The sequence below is a fragment of the Danio aesculapii genome, chromosome 15 (assembly GCF_903798145.1).
Source record: "Danio aesculapii chromosome 15, fDanAes4.1, whole genome shotgun sequence".
In the NCBI taxonomy this organism is placed as follows: Eukaryota; Metazoa; Chordata; class Actinopteri; order Cypriniformes; family Danionidae; genus Danio; species Danio aesculapii.
The window spans coordinates 6,357,487-6,375,482 of NC_079449.1; the positions used below are offsets into that span (position 1 = coordinate 6,357,487).

At 35.8% G+C, this 17,996-nt stretch overlaps 1 protein-coding gene across 1 annotated transcript in view; it reads right to left on the bottom strand.

The window, feature by feature from the left end:
• tiam1b (TIAM Rac1 associated GEF 1b) overlaps nt 1-17,996 on the bottom strand; it is a 158,499-nt gene that overhangs the window by 65,383 nt on the left and 75,120 nt on the right. Inside the window, 4 exon segments of the mRNA XM_056473933.1 lie at nt 3,841-3,927; nt 6,700-6,781; nt 9,307-9,411; nt 15,623-15,793. Of these exon segments, the coding sequence (XP_056329908.1) occupies nt 3,841-3,927; nt 6,700-6,781; nt 9,307-9,411; nt 15,623-15,793 (445 nt within the window).

Sequence of the window (17,996 nt, forward strand, 5' to 3'; positions counted from 1 at the left end):
CCACTGTGCAGCCCCAATATTCAGTTTCACTTTGAAATATTTCATATGAATAATATAGCATGTCCTCATTGAAGTGAGGGCCGGCAGCAAAATAAATAGATGCAATTAAAAAAAAAAGGTCTGCAGCTTCTCGATTCGTCTTGCCTCTTCCCTTCAGCTTGCGGGTTTGACCCAGTTTTCTGGGCGATGGGAAATATCAACAATAAACCACATCACCAGATCACCCAGACATCACTCAGAGAGGGTTTGATTCAGAACGCTCACAGTGTCTAGATGCAAACACAAGCCTGAAATGGTGGTCATTTAAAGGGACCATATTCAATATGTGTAAGGCAAAGCAAATCAGCCATTCATTCATTCATTTTCTTTTCGGCTTAGTCTCTTTATTAATCTGGGGTTGCCACAGTGGAATGAACCGCCAACTTTCCCAGCATGTGTTTTACGCAGCGGATGCCCTTCCAGCTGCAACCCATCACTGGGAAGCAAGGCAAATCAAGGCAAGTTTATTTATATTGCAAAATATATGTTCAAAGTGCTTTACATAAACAGGAATAATAAAAAAAATTATTAAAAATAGATAATAACAGATTAAAACATGTTAAAACAGGTTATAAAAGAATGAAAAATATAAGAAAAACATAATAGTGCGATCTGTTGGACGTAGCACAGTGCTCATTCAGTAAAGGCACAGCTAAACAGATGTGTTTCAGTCTTGATTTGAATGTGCTTAATGTTGGAGCACATCTGATCATTTCTGGAAGCTGATTCCAGCAGCAGGGGGCGCTATTAGTAGCTGAAAGTCGATTCACCCTGCTTTCACTGAACTCTTGGAATTTCTAGTTTAGTTGATCCTAAAGATCTGAGTGACCTGTTGTATTTCTACAACATTGATCGGTTTGTATTTAGTGAGCATATCTGTGATGTATTGAGGTCCTCGGCCATTTAGTGATTTATAGACATCACAGGTGTGATGTGCTCTGACTTTCTGGTTCTGGCCATATAAGTAATACGAGTTAAAGCCTTGTGATGAGAATAAAACTAATTCAGAATATACATACATTTAAAATTATTTCTATGTACATCATTTAATAATAGTGCATTATAGTCTCTAAATATGTGACTGTAACTTTATTGTGTCTGTGTGCAAACTGCCTGTTTATTTGATTTCTCTAATATTTGTTATATATATATATATATATATATATATATATATATATATATATATATATATATATATATATATATATATATATATATATATATATATATATATATATATATATATATATATATATATATATATATATATATATATATATATATATAGAGGGGGAAAAAAGTATTGAACACATTGTCACGATCACCAGCGATCATAACTCCCAGATCGCTGGATCTCACACACAAACACACATGGACTACAATTCCGCCATTAATGGACTACATATTCAGTCATGCCACACACATACTCACACCTGCTCCAAGTCTCTACTGATTACATTCGCACCACCTAAGCATTGTCAAAGACTGATTACAGACCCTGTTTAAACAGAACACACTCTCACTTCCATTGCTGAGTCTTGTCTGTAAAGTGACATTTCAACGCGTTCTCCTAGTCTTGTTTCTCCGTGTTTTGATCTTTGCCTTGTTTACCTTTCTCCTTGTCTGCCGCCTGTCTTCCGACCTCTCGCCTGATACATTTGACTACGATTCTGGACTGCCTTTACACATCTGTTTGCACCTGTGTTGACCTTTGCTTGCCTGACTTTGATTAAACCCGCAAGTGGATCCAAAATTCAGTTGTCTGTGTCACTCCCCGTGTTACACACATCATGTTTTTTTCCTGGAAATAATATTTCTAAAGGAGCTGTTAACAAGGAATTGAACCAGATTTTGGTAAAAACCAAAACAATACAAGCATAAAAATAAAACAAAACAAAAAAAAATCTGAAAAATGAGTTGTGTGTAATAACAACGGAATGACACAAGGGGAAAGTACTGAACTACTGAAATGTATTTGAAACTTTATATAAAAGGATGTTCTGTGCAAAATGTACAAAAAGAGATTCAGTTTTTTTCTCCATGTGAATTCATATTATATTATATATATAGATACACACACACATACAAACAAAAAATATATTTATCTATAATAAAAATGCAATCCTCTATGACTAGGGTTATCGTTGAAATCAATTAAGATGAATTTAATAATTAAAACTACAATTATAATTAAATTAAATTTTTGTAAATTATATAATTTAAATCATGTAATTTTAATTTATTAATTAAACTTACACTCACCGGCCACTTTATTAGGTACACTTGTCCAACTGCTCGTTAATGCAAATTTCCAATCAGCCAATGACATGGTAGTAACTTAATACATTTAGGCATGTAGACATGGTCAAGACGATCTGCTTTTTTAGTGATGGCAGTTTAATGACGCCTCTCATACAAAAAATGAAGTGCTCAGGTTTTTCACAGACTTCAATAGAGTGTAAAAATATTGATGGTTCTGTAGGTCTCGGCTATCAAATATGATCTTAATTTTGTAGTTTCTATAGGATTTAAGTCAGGTGATTGGCTAGGCCATTCAACAGCTTGATTTTCTTTCTCTGAAAGCATTTGAGAGTCTCATTGGCTGTGTTTTGGATCATTGTCTTGCTAAAATGTCAGCTCTAGTTTCATATTCATCATCCTGCTAATGTAGATGTTGGACTGAAGCAGCTAATAATAATCTACACTGATGAGAGAAGAGGGTTGCTGAAGAACTACTGAGAAATTTCAGCTGCTGTCTGGGCTTTCACTGCCTTTCTACAATTTCCTTTCTTCATGTGTTCAATACATTTTCTCTATGTCATTTAATTTTATTACACATAACTTAATTTGTTTCATTTTCTTTGCATATATGGGTTTGTTTGGTTGTTATCAACATCCGGTAAAAATGTAAAGTCAACGGCACCTTTATAAACATATTTTCTGAGAGAAATGGTGACGTGTTCAATACTTATTTTCAATGCTGTATATATAGTATGAGTACATATTATTGAGTTTTTAAAATTTATTTATTTTATTATTATATTAATAATGCATTTCCCAGAGATGGGTTGCAGCTGGAAGGGCATCCGCTGTGTAAAACATGTGCGGTAAAACAAGATAAGTTGGCGGTTCATTCCATTGTGGCAACCCCAGATTAATAAAGGGACTAAGCCGAAAAGATAATGAATGAATGAATGAATGAATAATGTAGATGTACTGTATATATTATATGTATTACACATACATACGTTTTTATCGTCTTTAATAAACTAATTTTAACATTGTGATTATTTTATTGCTTCCCTATAATAACTTTTAACACTGTGATTTTATTATTGTTGCTTTTTATTGATTTAGTTTTTAATTCTTATGTATATTTACTAACATTTTTGATCCCACTCACCTACAGTATAAGTACATGCTAAACTGAAATTACTATAATAAAAGTCGAAAACAAATTAAATCAAAAGAGCCCAAAAAAATGCTGTTTTGCATGACATGTTCCCTGTAATGCATCCCGCTGCACATGTAGGTACAGCACTTCAGTGAATCCCCCTATAATGATCTCTCTGATTCCCTTTATCTTCTGTCGTTATTGAGAGTTTAGAAGAGCTGAGGATAAATCTGCAATCTCTGGCTCTCAGAAAGCCCACAGAGCTGACAACATGTTACATAACACCAGGAGCACAGCGCAGATATCAGCAATTACAGCAGTGGCAGAACAGACTGAGAGAGAAACGAAAAGAAGAAAGCAGGAGACGAGGTGAAACAGAAAGAGAATGTAATTAGGAGCTAATGAACCTTTAGCGAAGGCTAATCCTCCAGCTCTCACGTCGGTGATGTAAAGCTGCTGTACGCCGTCCTCCTCCACCACAGAGATGGAGAAACCTGTCACACACACACAAACACACGTCATAATCAAGCTTAATCTGGAATCAAACCTCGAAGGGCTTGAACCTACAACCTTACAGTAAGAAGGTCAGATCATTAAAGGAACAGTTCATCAAAAATGTTTAATAATGACATCATTTATTCCCCATTTTATGCTTTGTTTTTGTTCAGCCTCGGAAAAATGTAAGTGAATACGTGTGAAACATGTTTCACAATTTCCATTTCCGTATATACACAAATATTTGTATAATCTGAAATCAATTTATTTGAACTAATATCTTATTAAAGGGCACCTATGATGAAAATCACCTTTTTTAAGCTGTTTGGCCAGAACTGAGAGTAGGTATAGTGTGTCCACTGTCATATTGGCTTAATAGAAACACAATACGTCTCTTTTTTTAGTTAAAATAGGATCCAAATCCCTCCCATTTTGAGGCTGACCGCAACTTGACGTACGAGTGCGGTTTCCCCGCCCACCGATTTGATTGACAGAGGCGTATTAACATGTCTCAGCAGTAACGCATATAATTCAATTCAATTCAATTCACCTTTATTTGTATAGCGCTTATACAATGTAGATTGTGTCAAAGCAGCTTCACATAAAAGGTCATAGTAAATAGGAACAGTGTAGTTCAGTTTGTAGTGTTTAAGTTCAGTTCAGTTTAGCTCAGTTCAGTGTGGTTTAATAATCACTACTGAAAGTCCAAATACTGAAGAGCAAATCCAATGATGCGCAGCTCTATAGATCCCGAACCATGCAAGCCAGTGGCGACAGCGGAGAGGGAAAAAAAACTTCACTAATGGCTAAAGTGAAGAAAAAAAACCTTGAGAGAAACCAGGCTCAGTTGGGCACGACTATTTTAATTTCGCCACTGGCCAAACGTCTTGTGCAGAGCTGCAGTCTCTGTGGCGGAGGCTGGAAGCTGGCCTCAGCGAAGACTCGTCTGTCTCTGAGACTCGTCAGAGACTGTCTCAGAGAATCACATCAACCAGACAGGACATGCACAAAGCAATCGGGATTAAAAGATCTGTTGAGCTCACTGTGATCATCAATCGTCAGCAAATGTGATCAAGAATAAGTTTCACAAGTTTAAAACGTTTTTAAAACAGTGCATGTTTGTAATAAAGACAGTAAATTGCTACGTAATTCATCACCACAGCCGCATAGTGTTAGTACAATTATAAAAGAAGATGCTTCATGCCCGGTTTGTGGACCTTAATCAGGTTTATTGTGAACATTAACATAATGGATGTCCATACAGCAGTGGATATTAATGTGTATCCTGTCACATTTGCCATGCAAAAACAGTGCAATGCTAAACGTGCGTTTGTGTGCGTGCAACTTTATAACGACATTGTGTGTGACTCATCATTGCAGAAAGGCTTGAATTGACTTCACAACAAATATATCAAACAACCGTTAGGAAAGTTCTTACTGTAGTAAGGGAGCTTACTATAGCTTACTGTAGCTTCATTCTTGTCTGTCACAGTGCTTAATGAAGTAATAAATTCAGCTTATGCATCGTATTGTATGAATTCTAAACGTATTGTGTGTTATTGTTAATATAATAATCTTAAAGCAACAAGGTTGGATCATTAAAGGGATATTTCATCAATAATGTCTTTATTATGACATCATATATTCTTCATTCATCATTTTATGCTGTGTTTTTCTTCTGCTTTTGTTCTGCAAAGTTATTACAAAATGTTTCCATTTCTATATTTACACAAATATTTATATAAACTGAAATCAATTAAACTAATCAATCAACTAATATCTTCTTAAAACTGCTTTTAATAAATAAATAATTAATTAATAAAGGAATTAATTCAGCTCACACAACATATTCTGTTAATTATAAACTTATTTATTGTTAACAATATAATAACCTTACTGTAACAAGGTCAGATCATTAAAGGAGGGTTAGTTCATCAAAAAAATACTTGTATTATTATTATTATTTAATGTTGTCTTTTTGCTCTGCCATGAAATTACAAAAAAAAATGTTTCACAATTTACAATTTCATATATACACAAATATTTTTATTATCTGGAATCAATTTATTTAACTAATATATATAACTAAAATGCTTGTGACAAATAAATAAATAAATAAATAATTCATTAATTCAGTAATAAATAAATTAAATATGTTAAATAAATTAAATGTAATAAATTAAAATAAATTAAATAAATTCAACTAAAGTAATAAATTCAGCTTATGTATAAATAATTAATGTATAAAATTAATTATACAAATTAATGTATAAATTATAAACTTATAAAATGCGTATTTGTTAACGATATTATTATTATTAATAATTAATATTATTTCTTTTATATATATATATATATATATATATATATATATATATATATATATATATATATATATATATATATATATATATATATATATATATATATATATATATATATATATATATTTGTGGCCTAAAATTGATTTTATAATTGATTTTATTGATATTGTTTTTGTGACAGCTTTTCCAAACAATGAAAACACACAAAAACATCAATTGTTAATAGACTCACATGAGTGAGCAGCATATTTCTCAAAACTACTATCCATGAAAATATTTATAAACATTTTAATAAAGAAATATGGGGGAAAATGACCCTAAGCTGACGTCATGCTTACACATTTAATATTTACAGCATGCACAGGCTATAAAAAATATGCATTGGCCAATAAAGCATATGTAGGCTATAACACAGACGTGATGAAGATATTGATTTTCAGTTCTCACCATAGCCGATCATGCAGGACTCATCCCGATCAAACTGGATCACCTTCCTGATCTTACAGCACAGCTCGATTTCCTTATACAGCTGTAATGAAAAACATTATTCATTAATATTCCTCTCAACACAACTCTGTTGTCCCACATTTAACACACACAGAACGATGTGAAAGGGCGAGAGAGACGAAATACAGGTGGCATTTTCCTGTATGTTTCTTTTTAATCGATCATGTCTGACCCGGACACACAAAACATAATAAATGAAGACGGCAGAACAACTGTTAAGAATGATGGATGTAGAGCAGAGAGTAAAGCTTTAAAACAAAGCATTCATTTTATCACAGCGTGGCTGTTTTTAGGTCAAAAGAAGAGAAAAGGGCATTTGGGGTGTGCTATATAGATCAAAACCACAATAATAATACATTTATTCATTTTCTTTTCGGCTTAGTCCCTTTATTAATCCGTGGTCGCCACAGCGGAATGAACCACCAACTTATCCAGTACATGTTTTACGCAGCGGATGCCCTTCCAGCCGCAACCCATCACTGGGAAACACTCTCATTCACACACATACACTATGGACAATTTAGCTTTCCCAATTCACCTGTACCGCATGTCTTTGGACTGTGGGGGAAACCAGAGCACCCGGAGGAAACCCATGCGAACGCAGGGAGAACATGAAACGCCACACAGAAACACCAACTGACCCAGCCAGGGCTCAAACCTGCGACCTTCTTGCTATGAGGCGACAGCACTACCTACTGCGCTACTGCGTCGCCTAAGTTAAATAACTATTTTATTAAATAATTCTAAAATGATTTTTAGGATTCTAAAATAAATATATATATATATATATATATATATATATATATATATATATATATATATATATATATATATATATATATATATATATATATATATATATATTGTATTTGCTGTCTAGCCGTTTATACCTGCTCTTTCTGGGAAACGTCTACTGAAAGTGTAGCTCATTTATTTTAGGAATGTCCTTTTGTTCAATCTTTTTGTATTAAAGTTTTTTTTTTGAAAACGCTTTCATTATCCAAAATAATCTTAATCATTGTTTAAGACTTAATCAACACCTTGTTTTGGGTTTTACATTAATATATAGTGGAAAGTTTTATATCTATAAATGTAAATAAATGTAAACCCCTTTTTAACAAATTCAAACAAGAAGTATTAGCCTAGAGTGATGTTTAAGAATTTGTTCTCATTGCTTTGTATTTAATAGGGCTGTTCGTTTTTGTTTATATTCCCCTCTCGTTTCCCCTTATTTCTCTCAAGCGTCTGTAATATAGTTAATTCATAATTCCCTTATTGTTTAAAAATGTACTATAGTTTGTAGAGACTGTATTCTGTTTTATTTGTAAATCTTTTGTTGTTATAAATTTAAAAAATTAAAATTTAATGATGACCCATGTGATAGGTCATCATCACTGCCGCAACTTTGAGCCCTGAAGTGTCCGGCCTGACAGCTCTGTTTTAAACTCCGCCCCTGCCTGCGCTCGGCTAATCTCGTTGATCACCGGCTGCAGCTGTGCTTCATGTCGAATGCACCTACTGTCTTTATGAATGAATCGTTGACTCACTCAATTCACTCAAAAAAAAAGTGATTCAATCAGAAAACACAGCAATATTGAAATGAGATGCACAAATATTCTGCTCTGCCTTTGTAGGCATGTTGTTGTTAATTTGGCAAAACGGTTTTATTATTAATCTCTATTTTTATATCACGCTCACACATGTGCACATAAGTGTGGTTTATTTATAAACTAATTTCGAGAGGATCACGTGCTTATGATCAACACGGCTGGCTCCTCATTAGCTCCGTAATGTGACCCATTAGATGATTACGGAAGCATTATAAATAACCAGAGTTTTTCACTCCAGTTACCTTCGTCTTGAAGCTTACCCCTCCTTCCACCCCTACTTCCTCCCTCTTTTTTCCGATAGGGCGACACGGTGGCCCAGTGGCTAGCACTGTTGCCTCACAGCAAGAACACCGCTGGTCCAACCTCCTATCGGGCTGGTTCTGTGCGGAGTTTACATGTTCTCCCCGTGTTCGCGTGGGTTTCCCCCGGGTCCCCCGGTTTCCTCCCACCGTCCAAAAACATATACCATAGCAATAGATTAAACCAAATTATCACCGAAAACAACCCTAGTTTACACTTCTCACGCGGCGACAAGCAGGGGAGTTCTTGAGACCTACCTGAGCTCGAACTCCCCTCTCGCCCTTCTAACGGGAAGGAGCCCCGGGCTCGAGGATATTACGAGCTCAGGGCTCTCTCCCGGGACAGCATGCCAAATACGCTTTATTGATTATCAGCTAAGTGTGAACTCTTGAAAGCCAGTCAATGCAATGTTACCACAATCATTACTATATTATCACAGACGATAAATATCATGCAGCCCAAAAATGGCAGGAGCACAACTTTTTCTTTTGTGCCTCACAGAAGATTCTGTTATTACGAGGAGAAAGAGAGAGGAAGAGAAAAGGTGTTTGGATGAAGTGTGATGTCCCAGCAGGATGAAAGTAATGCGAGCGCATCCAACCAGCGGGAGGGAGAGCCACTTTAACTCCAAACCTACCAGATCGTAAATATCCTCCTCTGGTTTGGGGATGTAGAACTGCACTTGGTTCTCAATGAGGAACTTAAGCCGCACGTAGTGTTTGGTGGCGTCCAGTTGGTGAGCCTGCGAAGAGAGATGAAAGAGACACACGTTTAATGGGTGAAGACATGTTATTGGGCTGTGTCTTCAGCTTAGTGCTCCAGATGGACAGGAATCACACGCTAAAAAGCTCCAAACGCTCATATGAGAGAGAGGAAAATGCTTTGTGTTATGGCTTATAATGCTTTGAATTATGGGAGTAAATAACATTAAACTGTAAACAATCAGTGAAGTGTTTTTATAAGTACGGTAAGATGTTATTTCACACTTACGTGATGTTTTATAAACAAATTTCGGGAGGAGCACGCGCAGACGTTTCAGTATCAAATACGTCATTGACAATTATTCTATTATCCAATCAGTTCTTGACCAAACCCCTATATATACCAAAGCTGTCTTACCTGCAGCATCTTACGACTTTAGCATCCCTCCACCACCCCGTCACCTCACCTCTTAAGCATTACAATCCCGGGGGGAGCGTTCTGGGGCCGGGCTAGATACTTCGCTCGAATCCCATTTCATCTCTGTTTCCTGATAAGAGGAATAACTCGAGTTTGGGTGTCTTCCCCGAGCTCAGAGCCCTCTCCCCGGACAGCACGGCAAATACGCTTTATTCTGAAACTATTGCAAGTGTGAACTCGTGAAAGGGGGGCTATTATGCAAAAATCACTTTTATGGGCTCTATTTTGACGATCCATGCGCAAAGTGCAAAGCGCATTAAGGCCCTGTCAGAATCCACTTTTGCTAATTTAAGGATGGAACAATCCACTTTGCACCGTGGCGCATGCTCTAAAAGGGTTGAGCTTATTTTCTTAATGAGTTATAGGTGTGTTTTGAGAATAAACCAATCAGAGTCTCATCTCCAATTCCCTTTAAGAGTCATAGCGCATTTGCTATTTACATGATGTAAAGTAAGTGGAAGTGGAAAAAACTGAGCATTTCATAAGCAAGAAAACAGTTAAACAGAGCATCTACAGCGTGAGAATGAGAGATGAGCCTCCTCATTATTAACTTTCACTTTCGCTCTATTGGATAGGGAAACTTCTTGAACGCACAGACATCCATTAGCCTATAAATAATTAATTTCATTTGTGAAGTTCAAAGATTTGTTTCAAAACTATTTCTAAACTCAGTTCTAATTTCCAGCAAACGAGTAAATGAACAATAATAATGAAGTGTGTTCAAAAACTTGAGTTTTATCCAAACACACATGCTGTGCCCCATATGGTCTAAAACCTGACAGGTGGACAATCCTAAGCTTGTTTTTAATAAAACAAATATTAATATGCATATAATGAATAATACTGCTAATAATAATAACATTATACAAAAGCAAATTGTCATGAATAAACTGAAAAAGCCCCCCAAGATGAAGAAGGCATGGAAGTATGGTTTTTATATTTATGTAGGCTAGAAAATAATGTTTTGTAATATTTTAATTCTTTATATTTATATCCTATATATATATCCTTATTATATCCTATAAATATCCGTAATATTTTAATTCTTTTTCATATGTAAAGATATTTGCGTATTGCTCTACATCTTGTGTGTATTAAGCAATGTGTAAGCGAGGCGCACAACTAACGCGCTGGACAATAGACCGGCTTTGTTCTGGTCTATAGAACAGACTATTATAGTATCTCAAAATAGCAACGCACCTCAACACGCCTCTTTTTTTAGATCAGAACGCCTACAGGCGCACATATAAGCGCAAATGCATTTGCTATTTAAACAGCGTGGCGCAAAACGTCAAAACGACTCTTGCGCCGAGCTGAAACTAACAAACAAGTTGCGTCGCGCCTTGCGCCACATTGCGCCGGGTGTATGATAGGGCCCTATAAGTGATTTAAACACAGTTGTGTGGCAACAATCAGTGAATATAAGCAGCTTCTAATAGTAAAAATGTATTAAGTCTATTTGCAATAATAACACTTGATAAAAACAGTCTGCAGAAATGCTGTAATTGACATTCTCCTGTTGTATGAGTCATCAGAGGGGGAAAGCCCCGCCCATTAGTGACCATCTCTCCCTCATTAGCATAGGACATTCATTCATTTTCCTTTGGCTTAGGCCCCGTTTACACTATTACGTTTTAGTTTAAAAACGGCGTTTTAGAATGAAAACGAACCTGCCGCCACACTAGCGTTTCACCCAGCGTTTCTGAACAACTCTGCATCTACACCAAACCACTGAAAATGCAGATCACGTGACCACACACACTCTGGCATGCGCTGCAGCATACATCTAGCCAGATGAGAGCTGTGCTCGTCGGACTGTTCATCAAGGATCTACCGCTGGATTTAATCTCACTATATTTGTTAAACGTGATATTAATTCATCTTGTTGTCTATATCTGACGACACATTACCCGACTTTGGTCTTTTGAATCTATTACTTGTTCTCAGGTAACGTGTTTTGGCTGAGCGCAAAGATAAGTTAATAATTAATGTAACCACGTACATTCTGTATATTGACTGATTGTTTGCCTTTATTTCCTATATTGTATAAACTTATTGTTCGTTATACTTTCATAATGGCCATTATTGATTATTAAAACTGATATTCAGCAAAAGAGAGGGTATGTTTCGTATTTTCAATGAAAATGAAAGGAGGAAGTAATGTTACAGGCTCTGTTTTGTTATAAATATGCATACAGTGAAGATGACGCTCATATATGCAGCATGACGCCTCAACATTTCTGCTGTCTGTTAAGTTGTTAATATCAAAATGAAAATAGCAGTTCCTTATATCATGTTTTCATTTTATTGTTAAGAAAGTGAAACAACGTATGTATCCAGGATGATGTGAATAAGGTTATAAAGTGCACTGTTCCCTTTGAAGGTTTACCCTACATGTCCTTGGGAGTCTGTTTTCCATATCAAGCTTGCGAAGTCTGAACTTATAAGGACTGAACGGTGTGTAGGCTACTTAATATTGAGGAAAAGCCCCAATCAGAAAGGCAAATGTCTGCAACCCCGCCTCCGCTTTCAGATGTCTCCGTTTTCCCCCATCCACACTGAGACGGAGCAGCAGCGTTTTAGAATGAAAACGGCCTCTGCAGGGTTTCCAAAATGCTTCGTTTTCGGCACTCGAAAACTCCAGCGTAGTGTGGACAGATGGCATAACCGTAGCAAAACTTACGCGTTTTAAAATGAAAACGCTTTAGTGTAAATCAGTAGTCTCTGATTTATCAGAGGTAAACACAGTGGAATGATCCACCAACTATTCCAGCATATACTTTATGCAGCAGATGCCTTTCCAGCCGCAACCCAGTACTGGGAAAAACCAATCAAGCCCCTAGATTTTTAAAAAATTTTTAGCAAAATAATTTTTTGGGGGTGGTAATTCCCAGAAATTTGCGGACAATTTTGCAATTAAAAAATATTTATAAATATAAAAATGTGTGTTTATATACATATATATATATATATATATATATATATATATATATATATATATACACAAAACACCCAATTCGCTACGTGTTATTCACTTGAATTACGCCACAGGATGTCTAATCGCATCTTTGCATTGACTTCACATGTAAATCCCTTGATGCTTCATCCGCGTCTGCTTACTGCACAGGCTGCAAAACATTTCCCCCCCCGCCCTCATGTAATGTAATGATTGTGAGACGTCATTTTTCGAGAGACACTCAAATACATCACGTGCGCTGCGTATACAACGTCTATAATTCATGTAAAACAATTCATTGCAAACTGAAATAAATATAATTTGATTATATGGTTCGGAATTTGATGTTTTATGAGATTATTTCAATTTTTTGCAATTATTTTGCGTTTAATTGATAATTTTGCAGAATCGCTAAAAAATTTCGACTTTTGTTGATTTTGCTTTGGATTCAATGATCGCAAAATCGCAAAAAACTAGGGGGTCTGACCAATACACTCTCGCATTCACACACACACTCATGCACTACGGCCAATTTAGTTTATTTAATTCACCCATAGCGCACGTGTTTGGACTGTGGGGGAAACCGGAGCATCCGGAGGAAACCCACGCCAACATGGGGAGAACATGCAAACTCCACACAGAAATGACAACTGGCCCAGCCTTCTTGCTCTGATGTGACAGTACTAACCACTGAGCCACCGTGCCACCCTAGAATAGGACATTAGTCTTGTTTTTGAATCAGTTCTATAGTTTATAGGGCAAAATAACGACTTTGCAGATAATTCATTGGTTTTATGGGTGTTGTAAAAGCCAATTCTACAAAGACAACTAAAACCAGGTATGCAAAGTATATATGCATCTTAATATGGATTTTTTTGTAGCATCTTATTATCTAATCTTATTATCCATTTTACAAGTTGCTGCTCAAACCAGAAGTCTAACCCATAATAAAAAATAAAAGTAACACGGATATGGCCTGCACTCTTTAAAACCCCTCACAGGGACGCTTTGAGGAATACAACATGCGAGTTTACTACAGCAGTGACCTTCAAGCTGATATTCAATTCTCTGAAGACCAAAGTCATTCTCTGAATGTAAAACCCTGGACTCAACTAAAACAAGCTTTTAAAATTCATTCATTCATCTCCTTAGGCTTAGTCCATTATTTATTAGGAGTCGGCCACAGCGGAATGAACCGCCATGCAGCGGATGCCCTTCCAGCCACAACCCAGTACTGAGAAATTAATGCAAGAATTTATTATTGTAATTGTTTGATTCAGAGAAGAAGAACGTGTAAACTAATTTTGTTTTCTGCAGATAGTTTGGATCAATCGATGTCTTACTGATAGTTTCACTCAGCGGCCATCTTTGAAACGTCTTTCGAGCAGTATGTTTGGCCATTCTGTTAGAATGGGAAAACGTCAAATTCTCCAGAATTGCTTGCCAAGCTTGCCTTTAATTTTTATTTTAGGAATCACCAATAAAATTAAACAACTGTCTCTTTAGTTTCATCTCTAAAGGTTCAAATCACACAAAATCAGCAGAAACTCATGTCTGGCTCAAATCCCTCCCTCAGAGTATCCTCGGTCTATAGCAATAGATGATTGGCTCTTGTACTAGAAGGCGGGGCTTCATTCACCATATTGATCGTTACACTTTTCTCCATTTAAAACTATACCAGTGACATGTTTTGTGTATTCTATAGTCTTTGCTATTAGAGCTCTGGAATCTACGTCACGGGGAGTTGCGGTCAGCCATGTTTGTGGACAAATGCAGCATTGCTTAATGTAAACAGATGTAAATAACAACAGGAAACCCTTTTTTTAGAAATATCTTTTGAAAAACATCTCACAAACATGATTTTACGTGTATATACAGTTGAAGTCAGAATTTTTAGCCCCCTTGTTTATTTTTTCCCCAATTTCTGTTTACTAGAGAGAAGATCTTTTCAACACATTTCTAATCATAATAGTTTTAATAACTCATTTCTAATAACTGATTTATTTTATCTTTGTCATGAAGACAGTAAATAATATTTTACTAGATATTTTTCAAGACACTTCTATACAGCTTAAAGTGACATTTAAAGGCTTAACTAGGTTAATTAGGGTAATTAGTCAAGTTAGGGTAATTAGGCATTAGGGTAATTAGGGTAACTAGGCAGGTTAGGGTAATTAGGCAAGTTATTGTATAACGATGGTTTGTTCTGTAGACTATTGAAAAAAATGATGGCTTAAAGGGGCTAATAATCTAGACCTTAAAATGGTTATTAAAAAATTTAAAACTGCTTTTCTTCTAGCCGAAATGAAACAAATAAGACTTTCTCCAGAAGAAAAAATATTATCAGACATACTGTGAAAATTTCCTTGCTCTGCTAAACATCATTTGGGAAAAATTTAAACAGAAAAAAAATTCAAAGGGGGCTAATAATTCTGACTTGAACTGTACCTTTATAAATGCTCTTTGTGTGTCTGAGCAGCTAATAATATGCATTTCATAGCATTCTGTATCCAGCAGTGAAGTGTAACTGGAGAAGCCATCAAATAAATTAATCAGTTTATTCGTTCCTGACAGGGCATCAACGAAGTGCCACAAGAAAACATCTCCATATATGATTTTCTTCAGTATTTGTAATGCGTACACTTACAGCTAATTGCTGATGAGTGTATATATGATACAATAATTCAATAGAGATCAATGGGAACCAGGCTCCCTTGTCCTACATTAAATACCCAAAATGCTTTGCGCTGTAACAACACATACCCCTTCTCTATATGGATCGAAAAGAAGAGTCAAACAAAAAAAAATCCGCCTTTACCTTGCAGATGGTCTCCAGCATGTCGAGGGCTGACTCTCCGGGCTGGATGATGGCTAACACGGGCTGGTCGTTTGGCAGCAGCACCCATGATGGAGTAAGGTGGTCCCGGGACCAGATGTCGTGATCTGTACTCGGCCTTGGCAGACCTTTGACTGGAGTCTTGGTGTCTTTCTGTAGTGTGATGAATGAAAGCACAGAGAAGCCGCAGATGTGAACGAGCCCTGTAGAGATGCTATTAATCATGTATAATGATGATGTTAGCGCTCAGCCCATTATTTATAATAACTCACAGACTATCTTTGGTTCACTGCTAATATGTCCAGCATATCAAATGCGATGTAGCTGAAATATCATATTAGCATGCTACAATTCTGTACACTATAACATATAATATAAAATATATTATAGAAAAATATAGAATAGTATATAGTATATGAGTATAGTATAGGAATAAAATACTGAGTAAATTCAATGTAACTTGAAACTGTTAAGTTGACTCAACTTAATTTGTATAATTATGCACTTAATGATTTTAAAGGGATTTACTCACTTTTTTGTGTCAAGTCAACTAATTTGTATTTACAGTGCTTTTGTACCATTTACCACAATGCAACATGCTTAATTGAAGTAAACCATGATTTTTAACATACTTTTATTTACTCGTTATATATAGAACAATTAATTATAATTAAATATATTAAATGTAATGTTTCTATCTACATTTTTAAACATAGTATTGGTATGCTAGCATGCTGTCATGCTTCAGTACCAATTTTAAAATGTTAAACAGTATACACTACAATACCATTAGCAGTGAAGACCATAAGAAATGAATATTTTATTTTATTATAGATGAATGTAAAGACATTTATAATGCTACAAACATTTCTATTTTAAATAAAAGCTTTTCTATTAAAATTCGTATTCATTAAAAAAATCTTAATCAACATTGATGATGATAATAAAAATGTTTCTGGATCAGCAAAACAGCATATTAGAGTTCTATATGAAGGATATAGAAATGATGCCAAAAAGTCAGCTTGGATTAATTACAATTCACATGAATTAATTACAATTTATAATATACTCTAACAGAAAACTGGTATTTTAAATCGTAATTTCACAGTTTTATTCACAATTCAAATCGCATCAGAAAACCATTCTCTCCCTTAAAAAGAAGAAGAAAGATGACAAATTCCATCAAATCTGCAAGCTTTCATAAATTACTTTAAAGACAAATTCTACAGGAAATAGTTAAAACTGAAGGTCAGTATTTTTATTTATTCCTTCATTCATTTTCTTTTCGGCTTAGTCCCTTTATTAATCCGAGGTCGCCACAGCGGAATGAACCACAAACTTATCCAGCATATGTTTTACGCAGCGGATGCCCTTCCGGCCGCAACCCATCACTGGGAAACCCATACACACTCATTCGCACACATACATACACTATGGACAATTTAGCCTACCCAATTCACCTGTACCGCATGTCTTTGGACTGTGGGGGGAAACCGGAGCACCCGGAGGAAACCCACGCAAACACAGGGAGATATTTGTATTTATTTATTTATTCTTTTTAGTATTTATTTATTTATGTATTTATTATTTACTTATTGTATTTATCTATTATTATATTTAGTTATTATCATCAGCGATCTAGGTCTTGCATTTCGCTGGTGAACTACACAACAGCCACTGGATGAAATACAACTCCCAGAAGTCTTTGCACTCACACACTAGTTCCTGATCCCTCCTGATTACACACAAACAGCTGGAAGCTCATGATGGACAGATTAGTGGGAATATAAAGACACCTCATTCACACACTCTTTGCTGAGTCTTGTTAGTCTGTAACTTCGCAAAGCATTTCCTTGTCTTGCCTTGTCTAGCCCTGTTTGTGACCTTTTTGCATTGTTTTATTGTTTAGGTTGCTTGCCGCCTACACAGACACATTCATTTGTCTTCAAATAAACGCATTGATGAACATAACAGAGTTCTTTCAGAACATTAAAACTCCTACCAAGGCAAAACTTTAGAATAGTTTTGACAACATTTCCCCATATCTCTCTCCCTCTGCTCATGATTGAGTGAGTGAATCAGAACATCAGCACTATATTCTTCAGCGCAGGTCATTGGATTATAGCACTATCCACCGCCTGGCTGAGCGAAAGCCTACATCTCCGCCAACGCCAGTGATGAATATACACCCACACCTCTGCCAACCTCCTCCAGAGAGCCGGCCCAAGGCAGATCTCTTTGAATAGGCCTGTTTTGATTTGCTGCAGAGGGATTTTGTGTGATTTTACCACTTTTATGGTGCTTTTACACCTTAGATTTGGTCCAAATGCAACATTGTAATATTTTTTAGCCATTT